The sequence below is a fragment of the Meleagris gallopavo genome, chromosome 4, assembly GCF_905368555.1.
Source record: "Meleagris gallopavo chromosome 4, MGAL_WU_HG_1.1, whole genome shotgun sequence".
NCBI lineage: Eukaryota > Metazoa > Chordata > Aves > Galliformes > Phasianidae > Meleagris > Meleagris gallopavo.
The window spans coordinates 1,358,374-1,377,864 of record NC_139407.1 but is presented as its reverse complement, the minus strand read 5'-3'; the positions used below and the strand labels follow the sequence as shown (position 1 = coordinate 1,377,864).

Sequence of the window (19,491 nt, the reverse complement as noted above, 5' to 3'; positions counted from 1 at the left end):
CTGGGTGTGTTTAAAAACCGTTTGAATTTGGTGCTCAGGGACATGATTTAACAGAGCACTGTTAGAGTTAGGATGGTTAGGTTGCAGTGGGGACTTGATTATCTTGAAGGTCTTTTCCAATCTGAACAATTCTATGATTCTATGAATGAGTTGGGGATGATATAAAATCACATCTTGATAAAAAGCATCGAGATTAAACAAAGGCAAAACCAACCCACCAGAAAAAATATATTAGAGGAAATGTGTGTAGCTGTTTGTTGGTTGGTTGTTTGTTTTAAACAACATAATTTAAATAATCTCTTAATATCTACTCCACCAACTCACTTCTGCTTTTCAGTTATTCATATAATTTGCAATATGTAAACATAGTTTGAAGATCTCTTTGGTTACGTTCTATCTCTATGCTGTAACGTGTGTTGTTGTTACTACTGTTAATAATTATTAATAATAAATTCATTTAAGCAATGCTGTAACTTGCGCTAGATGATTAAATTTTTGATCATGCAGATAGAAATGTAGTTGTAAGTGAAGCAAAGTGTACGTACTCTACCTCCCCCATGCTTTCTTCCCTGGACAAAAACAGAATAAAAAGAACCAGTGTGATAATGGACTGTCAGAGTTGGTGTGGCATAATGTCCTGATGATAACAATTTTAAACGTAGAGTGCAAATATGTTTATCCAGCTTTTGGAAACACCGCCTATAGTACAATTTTCTCTGGTAACAGCAGCAGCTAGAACAGAATGTCAATTAAAAGCACAGAGCCATATTTTATTTGTATAATCCAGTGGAGAGCATTTAAAACATTCACTCTGTTGTATCTGAAGTGACTATTAACAGTATTTCTCACGGTTACAGAGATAAAAAGGACTCATACTTTTCATTCTCTAATGCCGTTTTCAGAGTGTCAGTTCTCAGAGTCAGTCAGCAGTATTCCTTATATCTGGATTCTGCACATGCATAGGAACAGAAAACTTGTTTTGTTTTGTCTCACAAAAAGTAGCTATTTTTCTGTATAGGTATTAGATTCTTGAGAAATGAGGAAAAGAACGTACATAACAATGCTTTATCTTTGCATTAGCCAAGGTTATTTAGGGGTCTCCTCTGCACTTTCAGCAAAATCTGCTTACTGGCCATAAATACGTATTTCTACTGCCTAGAAGGAAAGATGAATTGATTCAGCCCAGGACCTCTGTTTGGACTCAGTCTACTCTCAAACTTGAGAAGACATCCAGTGTACTTGTGAATGCTACATCTGTAGTAGTCTATAGACGACAGGCCATTAATTGAATACAATAAAGAATCTTTTTTTTCATCCTTGTAGTTCAGTCATCACCTTCTGCATAGACAGCAAGATCACACAGTCCTCCTAATATTTCAACAAATAATTCAAATCAAAGCTGCAAGAGTACCAGCTAAAATAGGTAGATACAAAGAATTAATTTGTGGAACACTGTTCTTTGTGTTTTCTCATATTTCTCATGCAAGTAGGTTGAGCAGCTGGTTTATCTTCAATGTCATGCTGCTAAATGCTTTAAAACATAGTTGTTAAGTAATGGCACTCTTCTCATCCTCAGGTAATTTAGTCATTCCGAGATGCAAAACAGCTTTAACACATCAAGTAGCTGCTACATACATCTTTAAGACTGACTCTTAAGGAGGGAGGAAAAGTTAGTATCTGGAAACAAGAATTGTCAGTCTTGTGGCATATTTCTTTAATCAGCATGAGGACTTGCTCAGTATGTTTCCTGATATAGGATATACGGTCTGATGATGTTTCCTTAGCCAAGAAACTGACTGTGGCACTATGATCTTGCTGCCGATGTGCACTGCATACAGATTACTTGAACTAAATGAACCTCCTCCATTGTGTTCTAATATGCGTTTCACAGAGATGAAATCAGACAGCTGCCTTTGCCAGCTATATAATTCACTTTGTAGGCATCTAACCAGAGTTCATCATATAATCATTACAAAATAAGAATGGAAAAAATACTGAAAGTACAAACAATGTAAGTCCACCTTCTAATGAATATAATTCAAATTAAATTGGGTTAAATCACACTTCTGATGAGTCTTATTCATCATCACTGCACATTAGCCTAGTGCCATTTCCCCTTCATATTAATGTTTTGGCGCTGTGTACTGCCGCAGGCTGTGAGGGTCTGATTTTCTGCATGTGTCTGACTGTGTTTTCACTCATCATTGGCAAAGTAATTTCATAGTCCCTTCAGATCTTGAACTAGATGCTTTCACCCAATCACAGAAAGCCACTGGACTGATTGCATGATCTTCCCTTGGTGAAGCTGTACTGGCCATCTTGGATCAACTCCTTGTCCTGCATGCACCTTAACATAACTCCCTGGAGGACTGTGAACTTCCCAGGCACAGAGGAGAGGCTCACTAGCCTGTAGTTTCCCAACTCTTCATTTTTCCCTTTCTTAAAAAGCAGAGTGATGTTTTCCTTTTTCCAGTCACTGGAGACTTCACATGGCAACCATGACTTTTCAGACATGATGGTGTGTGGCTTGGTAACCACATTGCTCATTTCCTTCTGGACCCTGTAATGTATGTTGTCCAGCCCCATAGATTTCTACACATTTAGCTTCATGAGATAGTCTTGAACTTACTCTGTTCTTACAGTGGAGGGAATTTTTGCTATCCTGACCTCTGCCTAGAGGTTCAGGGATATGAGAGATGTGAGAAATCTGACTGCCCGTGAAGACTGAGGCAAGGAACTGGATAACGTCAGCCTTCTCCATGTCTGCTGTAGCTAGTTCTTCCTTTTAATTTATGTGAGGGTGTACACTCTCCTTGATCTGTTTCTTCTGATCATAGTACCTGTAGAGTCTCTTGTTAATTTCCGTATCCCTTGCCAAGTTCCATTCCAGCTATGCCTTGGCTTTCCTGATCTGGTCTCTCCATGTCCAGATGGTATGTTCAGAAGAGAATTGGAAAATTCTGTAGAGGGAAGAAGGGTAGATGATTTAGAAGACTACAGCTAGCTGTGCTTAGCAGCAGGAAAATATTCAGTGTTCTGGATGTGTATTTCTGAAAACACTTTGAAATATGGAAAAAAATGGCTTAATTTCAGGAAGTGATCTTCTTTCTTCGTAATGGCCACCACTCAATAGCCACTTAAAATTTAAAAGCCCATAAAACCTGCCTTTAGATGGAAAATTTAGAAAATAGAGTAGTACTGTACTTCCAAATACTGCACTGGTAATTACATATTGGATGGCATAGCTACTACTGCTTATTGACTTCTTTGTTCTTCATCTGCTCTAAGTACTTAAAGGATAACAGAAAATGTCACTGCTTTCCCTGAAGGTAATTGGAAAATCTAATTTATCTTACAGACTGTCAGTGAAGCAGAGAACAATAAATTAGGGAGTGTATTTTTCTGCTCTTCATGAACTACCACATGTTTGCAAAGCAACTGTCATTGATGGCAGCATTTTAAATTAGCAGTACACGTGCAAAATAGCATGTTAGTTAAATTTGGCTTCAACTATACCATCGAGACCAAGCTGATCTGCAAATTGTAATCGTATTTATATCACATAGATAATTCATAATTTTGAAAGTTCTTTCTCATTACTGAAGTACATAATGACTTTCAAATGTATGTATGTACAACTTTGTCACCATTAAGGGACAAATTCCATTAAAAATATTGTAGGTCAGTAACAATACAAACACAATCATTTACTTTATAAACTGAAAAGTATGAATCATTGAACCATTAGAGAAAACTTAGATACTGTAGATAAAAGCAAGTTTGATCTCCCTCTAAAGGGAAAGAAAAAAAAAAGAGAGAAAAGAAAATTGAGTCTTCTTTAATTTCTCTGCTCTTTTTTTTTCTGAGGATAAAAAAAGCAAGCAAACAAACCAACATGAAAACCTGATTTGCGGAAGATTGGCCTTCCACCAAAGCTGTAGAAGTTACACCAGAGTAAACTTTGTGCAGCAAAAGTTTTGTCTTTATTTTGTTTGTTTTGTCTTTATTTTGTTTCTTTTTAATTTATTATATTTGTTTTGGCAGGGTTTATTGGTTTTGATTGGTTTTTATTTCTGTTGAAGTGTGCAGTAAAATGCATATCTTGTAGACGGTTCTCCCCCCCCCCCCCCTCCCCACCTGTAAGTCCTCGTAATTTACCGAGGGGTCATGAAAGAAAATTGGAATTGATTTAACTAGGGGATGGCAATGTAGCTTAAGCAGAGAATTACTGAAAGCAAAGAAAGTAAAAAAAAAATAAAATTAAGTATAAAAATATTTTTCATGAGACCTTTGGAAAAATATCGAGGCTGGAATCCAAAGAATAATGCATTACAGTTTTCTGTAGTATTATGTAAGGTGTAGAACAGAAGAGACTCGTAATTTGTGTGTGTGCAATTTCTATTTGACTTTCCCTGCTTGTTTTATTTTTCCCATATTTAGAATCTGCAATTTCAGAATGTTTAATTCTGCAGACTCCATCACCGTGCATCTCCTTGATGTCAAATCTCAAAGTACTGACTACACAGATGCTATAATTATTTGAAAGGCCACTTATATTTTCAAGTTTTTTTCATTCCTTTACTGAGGGAGAATATATAATTTTTTACCTGTTGAAGAAGAAAGAAAATTGCCTGTATGTCCTTTTAATGAAAAAACATTTACTTTTAGGATTATATTAGTCACAGTCAAGAAATATTAAAATGCCTGGACACATAAACTACCAAAGACCAGAAAGTTTTCTGAGAAGTCCTTGCTCAAAAACAGGTGTATGATTTAAAGGGCAGTTTTGCAGTGGTGCTTTCTATGTTTTGTGGTATATGCATATCTACCTGTCTGTACTTAATTTAGTAGCTGTGACAATCTGCACTGAGTGTTATCTCCATAGATTTCACAAGAACGTACTTCAAGAAATTAAGGGTAGGTCTGAATTCTGAAATTCGTTTAAGAAGAAATAGAAAAGCTAACGATTAGTCAGTTACTTGTTTGTCAGTAGGCTGACAAATAATATATGCAGAGGACAGCTGAAAGCAAATATCAGTAAAGGAATTGACATCACAGAATGTCTCTTTATAGAGTTCTGAAAGAATATCAAGACTGGAGTGAGAAGGGCAATGGATAACAGTCTTCTGAAATATTTATGTTGCAGGTGTGTGCACAGCTACTGATTTCAAAGTATGCCCATGTGATGGGAAGTAAAAGCTGGGAAGCAAGGAGTGAGATGTTCTGACACCATTCCACTACTTTCCCAGGAAACTGAAGTTGTGGAGAGCTAAGCAAATGGAGGGAAGATCTGTCTGTGGGGTATGGCTGGAAAAAAAGCTGAAGTGTTCTACAGAGGAGCCTAAGAAGGTTGTCAGATTGTCCCCTAAAAGGAGAAGGACAATAGAAGAATTCCATCCAGCTAAAATTTATGTTAATCATGAGCTTAAAGGGAAACCTACATCTCCATCCCAGGTTTCATCTGCATTTCTATGCTGATGTATCTATGTGCATATGTAACATGTGTATAAATAGTTCAGGTGTGTCTTCACTGAGTTTTGCTAAAATTTGTCAGAGTGAGTGTCATCTGGCTCAGGTGGTGTGCTAGTGTTTATCTGGTCCATCTCTACTCTCTTCTGTAGAAGAGCTCCCAAGTCAGGACCTCTGCATTTTCTTCTTCAGTGCGCCAATTCAAAGAATTCACTAAGCTTATTTGCAATAATCTCATCCTTTCTCAGTTCTATCTTTATATCATGAATAGCAATTGATATTATGCATTGATGATAGGCATTAGCAGGCTCTTCCTTTCTGAAAAGTTTGAAGAAGTATTTAAAGCCAATTTTGATCCCAATATCTCATTGCTCCTCAAACTCTTTTTTTGCCCTCCCAGCTACAGTTTCAAATTTAATCTGCTGGAGTTAAAGTCTTTTTCTTTAGTCTGCATTTCATTATTTAATAAATAAATAAATAAATAAATAAATAAATAAATAAATAAATAAATATTCTACAGACTCTCTTCTTATTTCTTTCTGGTGCATAGAATTCCAGCTTTTGAGTGGAAACATTTCTGGATAAATTGCTTCAAATTTTCACTAGTTAAGTGAAAATTCAGGACTTAAAAAAAAAAAAAAAAAACCAACTTTAAAACATAAGAGCACAACCAGCTCATTAATTAGTATATGAAAATTCGTGTTAACATTTATGAGCAAACCTTACCTTTAACAAAAGAACTCTGTGGAAGCAGAAAAAGATTCTAAAAACAATCTAAAAGCCATGAGCACATAAAATTAAAGATAATGTGATTTAAAACAATCAGTTGAAGGAAAGCGTGCAAAAAAACTTAATGCACAACCTTTGTAAGGACTTTGTAAAGAACCTTCTATGCATTGTCTTTCTCCCAGCTTCACTTATGTGTGTCATACAGTATAAATATAATACTATAGTATTTACTATATATACTATATTTTACATCCATACCATTTTTGCATCTAGAAAAATGTTTCTATAAACCAATGCAGGGGCATGAGTCAAAATCATATTTCTACATCTTCTACTTCATCTGTGTATGCATAGAAGACTATCAGCTGACCTCATATTTTTGTAGTACACTGAATTAGTACCATGTGTTATGTAAATTCCTCCAGAAGAAGGAATAATGCAGTGAATGGCCCTTTAACACTGCAGAAATAGTAAGACAGACTTTATAGAAATAGCTGTGCTATTTTTGTCATGCCAGAGAACTTGTGAATACATTTCACCATATCTACAATAGGATATGCCTTATCTGTAGAGTTTGAGGATCAGGTCTCAGAAGAGATCTGTAAAACAATTATGAATTAGTTGCTGTCAAAATGAATAATTTACACTATGGCAGAGACAAAGACTCTGCTAATGCTGATCCACTTATACCAGAATAAGGACTTCTGTTTTCTGAGGTTGAAAGATCTGAATTTTCTTGTTGTCAGTGCTGGGGAACACACTGATCAACTCTGCACAGAGAAATTGAAACTGGCAAACAGTCATAGCTATGCCTGGATATTGCAAGATCGGGGTAACCTGACTTCATTACAGTGCAGAGCAAGTCCACACTCCTGTGCCCAAACCTATGACAGAGCTGCAGACTGTAGGATTGCAGCTGCTGAGGAGAACAGAAAGGGAAATAATAATGAAAAAAAAAAAAAAAAAAAAAACCACACAAAACAACAACACAAAGAAGAGAAGCTTTTGCTGACTCTAGAAACTACTGAATTGGATTATATTGGTTAACACATCTTCAAATATTCTAACCCGTTCTCTTCTTAGTTAATTGCTTTGGAAACAAGAACTCACAGAAATGACCAAGAATCTATAAATTAAAGACAAGGCTGATCACTTGAAATCTCTATAAATATTTTTATCGTTTCAATTTTCTTTTCCTTAAAATGTAGATTTTGTCAAACACGAAACTGGAACACTGGAATAAATGTGCCCTTTTTCTTCAAAAGTCCAGAACTGCAGTGTTGTCCCTCAGATGGTGAGAGCTTGCTTGGGATGAACTCACTGAAGTGCATTAGGTACTGAGGCTAAAAATATTTGAGTTAATAAAACCAGTAACTTACAGGACATAGGTACAGGTTTATCTTTTTATATAGATATGTACTAGATACAAATCCAAGTATCTAGATCTGTTGGGTACAATTACAAGTATAAATAGATCTGTAGCACTGCAAGAACATCCTTGTTCTAAATGAGAATATTAAAAACGCTGGTGTCTTTATTTCTGCTTACCTGTTTCATAAAACTACCATGAGATTTCAAGGCAGGACAAGCTAGAATAAGGAACTTCACAGCATTAGTATTTAACTAAGATTTCTGAGCAGCAAGGTGGCATGTAAGTTTTTCCTGTTTTAATATGCATTCCTTTAAGGAATTTGAGACATTATAAGTTTTTCTTTGCTTTGCAAATTTAGAATTTGTTATGCTGAAATTAATTCCTGTAGATCTTACAAACTTAAATAATAGAATTGTAAAATAGTCCTCATAGGTGCTATGCACACAAAATCCAATTGTGAACAGTCTTATCACAAAACACATGATACGTGAGTGCCACAGGCACAAGAGCACCAATTAAGCAAACTGCCTTCCAGATGGTAAAGTCCCAGGTTTTGGGTAATTACTTGAAATGATACGATAAAAGGGAGGGAAAAACAACAGCAACAACACAAAAGCTTGCTACCTTACTACGATCTACATATTATCTTCAATAAATAAGTAAAAATCCTAATTCTTAGCTGTTCTGTTGCACTTAAATCTTAGGAAGCTACTATTTGAAAGAATTCATGACACTGAAACGCTCTTGGCAAATGCATGGTAGAACCAATTTCTGTTACAACCGTGTTTAAAAGGAACCACTTGGCAGCAATTCTTTCAGACTGCATGAAGGTAAAAGAAGTTTTATTTGTCTCTGCCATGCTTTGTCAACGTTCCATATAAGAGATTATAAAGACATGCATCAGTCCTCTGAGAGAGGCTCTTGCTTTTCATGTTCTGACTGCTCAGAATTGTGAAGTGAAAATATCTGTAGATGTGGGCTACCCCCCCCCCATTTTCTCATTTTATCATCTCTCACTGTAAGATACATTGAGTGCAAGTGTGTAAAAAAGTGCTGTACAATAACATAGTGCACAACTTTCTGTTTTCCTGTGTTTTTGTTACTGAAAACGTTTATCCAATGGACAAATCTTCCTGTAATGTGTGCCAGTCATAATATCTCACAGCCTACAGTGTTTAGAAGAGAGTTTAGGTTTTCAGAGCATTCGGTTCTTAGCAAACTGGTAACAATGTCTACCCAGAAATGCCTTTCCTTCTTTCTGCAAAACTTCTGGAGTACATCTTCCTAAATTGCAGAGGTGGTCAGCGAACCGGGAGCTTATTTTTTTCTGCTCACTACGTTCTTTTTATTTTTGCTTTTTGATTTGATGAGGAAGCAGATGTGAATCTGAGTTTCTAAATATTCCAGTAAACAAAAATCAATGGACTCAAGTGCTCATAGGCAAAGTGTCACGGAAATATTCTCTAAGAATGTTGCAAAAATTGATATACAAAAAAGTGCTTGTGATTAGTAACCAAGGAAAAGAGAACTAGTCAGAAGGAAGCCTGTGTAAACCCTGACTTAAAGCTTGGTCCTGACATTTGCTAGCAATATAGAAGGGTGATACAGGGGGAGAGGATTAAGATTTAGCCTACTGTGTCACATGATACTGGAGTGCACGACACACTAAGCAACACAAAAAGAGATGATCTAAAGCCAGCAACTCACACACAGACTATATAGAGAAAATTGGTTAGCCATCTTTATATGTCAGCTCTGAATTCTGTGCAAATTCCTTTCACCATGTCAGTGAAAGAGTTTTAGAATATACCTTTGCTGTATTTCAGAATTTGAAACATACGTTATGAGTATGAAATGGGGTCTTTCCTGTCTTGAATCTTGCATTACTGTTCTTTGCAGGTGAAACTAAGGCAAGAAGCTCAAGGAAAAAAATGCTGAAATCAGCATTGAAATCAGGATGCTGATTATCTATAATTATCTGTGTAAGGTGGTAAGCACTAGGGAATCAAATCCTGTTCCTTCCTTTTAATCACATTCTTGCTATTCTTTTTTTTTTCTTTCATGTCTTAGCTCCAAGGTGCTATATTAACTTAGCCAACTTTAGAACTTTCTGTAAAAGTATGGATGTATGTGGAGGAGCATTAATGGTATTCCGTGTAGGATGTAAAAATTCCTTATATAATTCAGCTTGTTCTTTCCTAAGCAACTTAAGGAAAATCTGTGAAAGCAACAGTACAGTTTAAGCAGTGTTTTCCACAAAACATGCTTGCAACAGTTTGAACTAACTTTTTTGGATCATAATACAGATTTTGCAAGGACCTCAGGGCTTTAGAACTCTTCCTTTGATTTTTAATTCGTGTTAAATAACATGAAAAAGAAGTACCATTTGTAGCTGTGCACAACTTGCTAGTTTAATATGTTTTCCAGCTTTAATTTATTTGTTCATCAAATTTTACCTTGTGTTTAGTTTGAGTTACAAGAACTCCAAGCAAAATAATGGTTTCACCCAATTTCACACTGAAACCATGCAAAGCCCACTGAGTCTGAGTGGTTTTGATGTGAAACCATAAAGTGGCTTGGCCAAAATTCACACAAAAAGTAAACAAACCTTTCAGTGAATGTGGGCTGAGTTCCCAGTTTGTAAGGAAGTATTAAGCCAAGCAGGTTTATTTCTTTCTTTTGTGTAGGGTTGTATTTATTGTATGTATTTTACTTCAAACTCATATCAGCACATTGTGATACTTTTAAAAACCAAGTTTGTGCTTCTTTTCATAGACTTCAAAATATTTGATTCCGTATATCTGTAGAAATTTTTGAGCAGCACTCCTATGAAACTACTGACAGAATGGTTTTCTTCAGTGACTTACTCGGTTTATGTCAACTAGTGTCTTGAGAGTGTGTATATTCAAGTTATTGATTACTGTCCTGCTGAATGCTGTAAATCAATACGCTCTTTTGAGTGAAAAAGGAATGTAGAAGGAATTAAACTGGTTACTATGAAAACCCAATTTGCCATTACTTGCAGAAAAAAAAAATGTTCTTTCTTAAATGAGAAGTTCAGCCGTGTCATTTTTACTCAAGATGAAATACTATTTTGACTGTCTCATGGTTTCAGGAAAATACATTGTGTGTGTACTATAAAAAATGTTGGCATTCTCACTAAGTTCTAGATAAGGTACCATTAGATGTGTGAGAACAACATTTAATCTGTTATTAAACGATTAGGTTTGCCGGATTTAAAAGCATGGATGTATGCACTGAGTGATAAAACTGTTTATCACTTGTCAGTATGGTTTTGTCGTGGGTAAACACCATCCAAAATAGTGTGTGATGTTTGTGTTAGGTCAGGAGGACTGTAGAAATGCGTGCTGTGCAACATGGAGTAAGTTCATATCACTTGTGTGTATGTTCCTGTATTTTTAACCAGAGGATCACATTGCTCAGACATCCTTACAATTGGCTTGGATGAAAAGTGCTAAATATTAATCACTGTTATTGCTGTGGTTTTCAAATGTGAACTCTATTTATTAACATAGCAATGGGGTTCACAGTAGCATTTAGTTGGGGAACATCAAAGAACCTCTAGCATATTATTTTCCTGCTCTCTACTAGCAGGGCAGTATCCATATCCTTTGCCTTTTTTAACGAATGCTAAAATTTCTCTTTGGTCATTCATGAAGATAATCTTTATAATTTTCAGTTGTCTAAACTAGTTTGAATGATACCAGAATGTTGTTTGTTTGTTTGTTTGTTTTAATTTTGCTGTATTACTAAACTTGTGTTAACAGTAAGTCTGTCTACAAGAACACTGTGCTCTAATCGAACTTGAATTCCTATGTCACATCACTTACACATACATTTAGGTCATCATTCAAATTTGTATGGTTGCTTTTTTCTTTTATGTCAGAATCCTGACTGTGTTCCAGGTTATTTTCTGCAGGTTGTTCTACACTGCTTTTTTTCTAAACTCTTTATAATATGTGCAATTCTCCAGCAGTTTTTTATCAGTAACACTAAGTTTAAATGCTGTTTTTAGTAAGTGAGGGTCAATCTTAAAACGTTTACATTCAATTAAATCACACATAGGCATTACTAACATGGGAAACAATTGCAACAGAAATCAAGAGTATCTCTTTGGACTTTATTTTACTCCTGCAGAGAGGAATGTAGCAAAAAGTGAACACTTTCTGAATTGCTAAGGATAAATACTAGTTCCACTGCATCAGAACTGTGTTGTTTCATTTTGATAGAATTAGGAATAAATTCCAGGAATTTCCTACTCCTTCTTTGACCTAGGTTTTGGAAGGGGAATGCAAAGGAGGACAAAAATAGCAAGATATTAATTTGTTAGCAAGACACTTTTTTCTGCTCTTGCTGGGGTGTAAGGGGAGTGGGATTCTGTACGCTTCCTCTGTGAGTGCATCTTTCAGTACTCCCCTAGCATTTGCTGCTCAAAGGAGCCTGCTTTCTCTTGTGTTACTCAAGTGATACTGTTAAGGGAAGGTGTAAAGCAACCAAATTGATACCTCAACTCACCTACTTTTGGTAGAACTCTTCAGTATTTTAGGAAAGTGGGAACTGGCCTACAGAATGGAGTGGGTGATTACTATGACAGAGTGGAGACATAAATTTAATCCCTCCAAAGCTACATTTTCCCTGCCGTGCTGGCACAGAAATATGCATGCACATGCAGTACTCACCCTTTGTTGTTACAGAGGGGTGTTCTGCATATATTGTACCATATCCCAAACTCCTAGCATTCCTTTCTGCTTTGCTTAAATTCTTCAGATGCATTGTTGGAAGTTGTTTTTGTTGTTGTTGTTTCTTCTTTTTTTTTTTTTTTCCCCATTCATTATTGAACCAAGATGAAATACAAAATTCTCCAGTAAGCAGTAATTCTGGAGTTCTGGTTAGAGAACATGAATATGTAGGAGTGGTTGTATGTAAGAGAGAAGTGGTAATCTGCCAGGTTAACTGTTTTAAAGCAAAAAATGTGATTGCTATAATCCCCATCTATTCATATCTTCTTTGCTTCTATTAGCTTAACTTTAATTAAGATTACTGAAAATGAATCACCTAGCAATTTGTTTATAGATAAAGCCATTGATGATTACAATGCAAATTTCTTGATGTTTATAACCCAAGGCACCTGGTCTTAACAACTGTAAGATATTATTCTGCTAACATCAGTGTCTCAAAGCTTGCTGGGGCACAGATGGACTTATACAAGTCCAGGCAAGTCCTGGGCAAAGGTGGTGAAATCCTTTGTCTGGAGAACCTTGATGGACAAGGCCAGGGGCAAGGAGAGGAAGATAAGCTGCAGCTAAATAGCTGTGAAGCGGTCTTTTGTGTGGACTTATCCCAGGATGATGGCCATCTCGGGGGATAGCACATGACTCTTGCTCAAGCGCCCAGGGATGTCACGTAGGCAGGAGAAAAAGGAGGATAAAAGGAGGAACCGAAAACCATGAAAAAGGTGTCTGCCATCAGATCCCTCACCACCGAATTCCTGCGTACTGGCGGATTCCCCTGGGCCTGCTACCTGAGTCCTGCTGCTTCCTCGTGGATCGGCTCCGCCACTTCCTTCTGCCACCTGCTTGCTGCCCAAGGCCGGCCACGCTGCTTCTCTCTCCCCCCCTGCTGCTTCTACCTCGGACCATCGAAACGTCGTGCAACGGGACCGCTGCGGGATCCTGGTGGTGACTATCCCCGCTTTACGCAGTTCTTGCTTCTTTCCTCTCTTTTCTGTCGCCCTCCTTCCCTTCCCCGTCTCCTTGATTAGGATTATAATAAACTGGTCGGACCAACATTTGAACCGTTGTTTCTTAATCTCACGCCGGGTATATAATATTAAAAGAACCTCATCTCCCTCCTATAAATCGGAGCGAGACAACAACTAACAGTGGGTTAGTCCTACTAAAATAGTTTAAAGTGGAGTTAAATGAAAGTGCTGATGTTTCCATCTTTTCCTTTTCAGGTGTGTCCTTTGTTTTTCATGTGTTCTCTTGCAGCCTTCTATCTCTGCACCACCAATACTTTGGCACGCATACAATAAGAGAACATAAAATGGAATATATGATGTGACCTGGATAATGCAATGTTTTAATATTTTATCATGTGAAACCTTATTCTAGATGAGCACTAGGATTTTCACATTACATGAACTAGTTAACTAATATAATAATTAACATTAGTAAGCTAATATTTAACATTAGTCAGGATATTAACATGAAACTTGAAATATTTCATCTTTTATGCTATCTTATTTATTCTTAATAACATTAATTTTAATTAACAAGTTCTTGTTAAGAAAAATATGACTTTAGGGACAATGGGGACAATGATTATGAGAAAAAAAACAAGCAATAAATTTTGTCTTGACATAATAGATTTCTCTTCACTGCTTCCTAGTCTGAGCTAGGTTGTCATCATATTCACACCTGGGGTACAAAAAAATAGTCTTTCAGTTACGTGTGTACAAATTATGTGCAAATTGAAACCACATTCACTTAACTAAACTCTCTATAGAACCTTTTGTTTAAAGGTAACATGACCATTTCAGGGTATTTATTATGAGAACTAAAAGTACAGCACATCTGAGTACTTTATGTAAAACAAACATAATATGATGATTATTTCTCTTGAGATTACTGCTTGCTGGGGCAGCGTGCTGCAATTAAAGAACTAAATAATAAGAAATCGGAAGGAGGTGGTAGTGAGCTATTTTGAACCAAACATGCTGAGAAACAAATAGGCTGAACCAGCTGTGGTGGAATTCCAAGGTCACAGCCTGAACCAATATGTGAGCACGTGAGTGCCTGGGGTGGGGGGGGCTGGTGTCACCCTTACTGTCTTAGCAATTATTCTGGGAGTGCGTGTGTGCAGCCTGAGCATGAGTGGGCTCCCCTCCCCCCACCCTTCTCCTGTGGCACAAGAGTACAAATGGGAGAAGACTCCATTCCTCAGCTCGCTCCTTTCTCCAAACTGTCGCTGGGAGGGGTGAATTAACTCCTCCTTGATCTTTTCCTATAATGCCTATATCTCAAATAAAGGCTCTTTCATCACCTTTGTTTGCTCTACAGCAGCTAGTTAACACTAGCTAGTTAACATGGAGATGTGCAATTAGAAAATAAAAGCTAATGGGCTTTCCTTTTCTTTAACAAAGATCATGCGGTTCATTATGAATGCAATTTTATTGTTAAATGTTTACTTGCACTTTTTAAAGTATCTAGTGCATAAAGAAGGGAACATAAACCTTTAAATCTGGCACAACATAAAACTTTGTTTATTTCATGCTAAATGTAATTGCGCTTACTGAGTATGTCAGTGGTAAGATGGAAGTATTGATAATGAGTTGGCCAGTATTTTGAATTCAGTAGAGAGTCTGCAATCTGGTAATCCTTACCATGAAAATAAGAGTATTCCTTCAACTTCCCAAATTTTCTTTTGCTGAGGCCAGTGTAAGCTGTAGCACTAAAACACTAATCCACAGTAGCCTCTAGACCGAAACGCCTTTTCCAAATTTCAGTAGAGAGAGGTGCCTGGGGTGGAAGGGCTCTTTAAGATCACCTACTTCCATCCCCTGCTATAGGCAGGGTCACCTCCCTCTAACCAGGTTGCTCACAGTCCCATCTAGCCTGGCCTTGAATGCTTCCAGGAAAGGGTCATCCACAAGTTCTCTGGGCAACGTGTTCTAGTGTCTCACTACTTTCACATGCCCTTATAAAAAGTCCCTCCCCAGCTTTCCTGTAGCCCCACTTCAGGTACTGGAAGGCCACTATACGATCCCCCTGGACCCTTTTCTTCTCCAGGCTAAAGAGCTCCAGTTCTCTCAGCCTGTCTCACAGGGAAGGTGCTCCAGCCCTCTGAAAGTCTTTGTGACCCTCCTCTGGACCAGCTTGATGTCCTTCTTGTGGTGAGGGCTCCAGAACTGGATGTGGTGTTCCAGGTGGTCAGGCAGCATAGGCCACTGTGCTGATACTAAGAAATCAAGATCTGAAGGTTAAAATTTGGATTGTGTGTTGGCATTTGGAATACTATGTGGTTCCAAGAGGTTCCTATATGGGCTGTGAAAGACTAAGTGCTTGATAGTGCAATCCAAAATAGGTAATACACTGAGCAATTGATAGGTTTTATTCCCGTAGCTAGAGCTAATCAAAAAGAAATGTGAAGAAAAAATTCCACATGAAATCCTTAATCAGAGGTACAGGAAAGTCCATCCCTCTAGTCAGGCTCAGTTATCACAAACCTTCTTTCAGAAAACTGAACAGGAATCATTGTTTTATTTTTGAATAAATGCACTTCTCCTTATTATGAAATAATGATTAATGGCAGGCTTGCTTTAATTTTCTTTCTCTGTACAAAATCTTCTGTGAACTGCTCTATACTCCTGTTTTGCGTACTTTACAAAAGTAAACCTATGTATCAAATGCAGAACTGAACCTTCAGAGCAACAGTTACTACATAGTTAAATGTCCTAACCACCAAGGTACAGAATCTCTCTTGAGCATGACTGTGTTGATTTCTTCTCCATGTACTAGGACAGATTAAACTTGATGACTGAACAGTGATTTTTTTTTTTTAATTAATTAAAATAAATGCAAATTGAATGATTTTGTATAGAAGCTAGACTTGGAGCTACTCAACCCTACCAGAGTTGTGACAGTTTGGGATATGTTCAGAAGCATAATTACAGAGTTAGGGAAGCTCTGAAGTAAATCAAATAAGACAATAGTAAGAGTGAAAGCACTTCCAAGATTGTTAATAAAGATATTAAATAGAAGCAGCCCCAGTACTGAGCCCTAGGGAACACCATTCGTGACTGGTTGCCAACTGGATTTAATTCCATTGACCACAACTCGTTGGGCCCAGCCATCCAGACAGTGTTTTACCCAGCAGAGTGTATGCCCATCTAAACTGTGGGCAGCCAACTTCTCCACAAGGATGCTGTGGGGGACAGTGTCAAAGGCTTTACTGAAGTCCACGTAGACCACATCGACAGCCTTACCTTCATCCACTAAGCGGGTCACCTTGTCATAGAATGAAATCAGGTTTGTCAGACAGGATCTACCATTTGTAAACACGTGCTGACAGGGCCTGATCCTTTGGTTGGTCTTTAACTGATCCATGATGGCTCCTGAGATTATGCTCTCCATAACCTTCCTGGGCACCGAGGTGAGACTGATAGGTCTGTAGCTACCAGGATCATCTCTCCAGCCCTTTTTGAAGATGGGCATCACATTTGCCAGTCTCCAGTCTGCCAGGACATTCTTGGGTAGCCAGGACTGTTGAAGAATGATGGAGGGTGCTTGGCAACCACATCTGCCAACTCCCTCAGCACTCTAGGGTGCAATCCATCTAGCCCCTTGGACTAGTGAGTGTCCAGCTTTGGGTGCAGGTCCAAAACCACCTCATCGTGAATTATGCAGGGCCTATTCTGCTCCCCATCCCTATCTACCAGCACAGGGGGCTGTGTTCCCAGAGAGTAACAAGTCTTAGTATTAAAGACTGAGGCAAATAATAGTTCTTTTAAAAGTCAGAAGCCATCCATCACAACACTCCAGCTGTGCGAGTCATTCTACCACGTTTCCATGATTGCAACTATATCATAGCTTTCCGACCACACAATGGCTTCCAGCTCCTCCTGTTTGTTACCCATGCTGCATGCATTAGTGTAAAAGCACCTGAGCTGGACCACCTGTTGAAAGGCAGTAGCACTAATACCCTCATGACCATACTCAGGTGTTTCCGTAGCCACCAACCCTTGTGTTCTTCCTACAAAAGGCTGAGTCGTGCTCCTCCTTCACCAAGACACAAAACTGTGGGATCTTACTAGCACATCCCCTTCCCATAAGCACTGGCACGTTAATACAGGCTCTGTTCTACTGACCCCAGTTACACTCCCACCCCTTCCTACCTGGTTTAAAGCTCTATCAATGAACCTTCCCAACTCCCATCGTAAGACCCCTTTCCAGCGGTGGGATAAGCTACTCCTATTGGTTGCCAGCAGGTCTGGTCTCATGTAAATTGAGCAGAAGTCAAAAAATTCAAACCCCTGCCAGGCACACCAGGCTTGGAGCCAGGAATTAATCCATTGGCCCAACATGTTTAGTCCCTCATTGACTAACTCATCCCTAATTTACCAAATCTTCAGTACCTCAGGCAAAAGAGGAATCAGAACTTGAAAATGGAGGCAATGCAATGAAGCGCATTAAAACTCTCAGGGTCTTTGCCACTACATCCCTCTTTCATGGAAGTTTTCCTGGCACTCTGAAGACCATCAGCCCCACGTGGAGCTGGCAAGGGGTTCAAGACAGACAAAAGGGCTGCCAAAACTGAAGTTCTCCTTGACACACAGAAATGCTTATGTTCGATGATGAAGAGATATTTATGATGATTCAAGCAAACTTTGCTCCTTGTTTTAACGTATTGTGTGTACTTGTCACTAAATTAGTAGTCATTTGATATCTCTACCTAAAATCTGTTTATATCTTATTTTCTTCTGGGCAGTTCAGGTTTAAACGACCTGTTGTTTCATGTTTCAGAGCAACAGGAAAAATACTCATCTGCTTTTCAAGAAATTATTTGTGTTTCTCTTAAAGTGGCCTAAAAGGTATCACCTTAAGTATATGAGTAATTTCTACGCAGTTGAATGGTCTGAATAAAAATTCCACCTATGAAATTTTACCCACTTCAGAATTAAAGATCCTTTTCTTGCAGCGTTAGGGCAAGAAGTGAAAGTGCAGCTGTTAATCAAGAGATTATGTTAAATGTGGGAACAACTGTCATTTTCAAGAAAGAGGCTGAATTTACAAAATAATGTATATGAATATGTAACTGGAAGTCGCACAAAATGAATTACTTTCTCATCCATCAAATCTCATTCTCCTGTGGAGCTGATCTGACCTTGAGGGCAGTATGCTAAAGAAAACTATACTTCCTATGCCACTGACGCTTCCTATTCTAAAGTCTGTTAGGAAGACATATAGCCACAACATCTTCTCTCCTCAACATCAGCCTCATTTTCAGAGTCCGTGATGTAACTCTGATTCTCTAGGCTTGCTCCTTTCCTGATAAAAACCTCTGAGGCCTTTGCATTCTTATACTGCTGACGTATGAATCAGTTTCATTAAGGAGGATTAAATTTACATGATCGCAGAAATATTACACATTCTAGTATGGCTGTCCTTAACAGAATTACAACTGACATTCATCTACGCCAATTGCTCTCTATCAGAATCGTTAATGTTTACTTCTAAACTGACAAAAATACTTAATTAACTTACTGGTTTTTCAATACTCTGCACGTATCCTCACCAGGTTCACCTAGAATGAGCAGACCTGATAATAAGATCAGAAGATGTATGACAACTTTAAACATTGACCAAAAAGTCTTCTCTTCCCATACAATGTATTCAAGATGCTGTTTAAATTGCAAATTCTCTATCTAGCATGGGTTTTTTTTGTTTGTTTGTTTTACTTCCTGAACATTTTTCAGGTATGTGATTTTATAGAACAGATGTATCTATCCTGGACAATATTATATAATAATATGGCTTGAAATTAAAAAATGTCACCTTTAAAGGTGAAAATGTCTATAATAAAACATCTGCACAATAAGGACACACAACATCCAACATGTTGGGGAACAACGAAATATCAAACAATAATTACTTTCTGGAAGGAAACAAAAACAATAAGTTGACAAAGACAGTATAGAAAGCTTAGCAAAGTCCATTTTCCTCCTCCCTTTTTCTCCACATGGTTATGCTAAGTAGGCTGGATATGTTAAGAGACCTATATATATTATTTAAAAATGGATTCTACAAAGAATGACAACATTACAGGAGACTGGCTTCCCAGGGACTGAATACAACAACAGGTAACAGATTCATTCATCAAACAGCCATTGAGAGAAGAAG

At 37.7% G+C, this 19,491-nt stretch overlaps 1 protein-coding gene and 1 long non-coding RNA gene across 4 annotated transcripts in view; one reads left to right on the top strand and one right to left on the bottom strand.

Annotated features, from left to right (window-relative positions):
- LOC146544392 (uncharacterized) overlaps nt 1-5,657 on the top strand; it is a 79,639-nt gene extending 73,982 nt beyond the window's left edge. For all 3 annotated transcript variants that reach the window (XR_014882801.1, XM_085221993.1, XM_085221994.1), the window contains one exon: nt 5,147-5,657. Coding sequence is in view for 2 of the 3 variants with exons in the window: in XM_085221993.1 (XP_085078119.1) it covers nt 5,147-5,196 (50 nt within the window). In the remaining variant the exon portion in view is untranslated. The remainder of the gene's footprint in view (nt 1-5,146) is intronic.
- LOC146544390 (uncharacterized) overlaps nt 750-19,491 on the bottom strand; it is a 33,873-nt gene continuing 15,131 nt past the window's right edge. The window contains exon 2 of the long non-coding RNA XR_014882802.1: nt 750-2,960. This is a non-coding gene — a long non-coding RNA (uncharacterized LOC146544390). The remainder of the gene's footprint in view (nt 2,961-19,491) is intronic.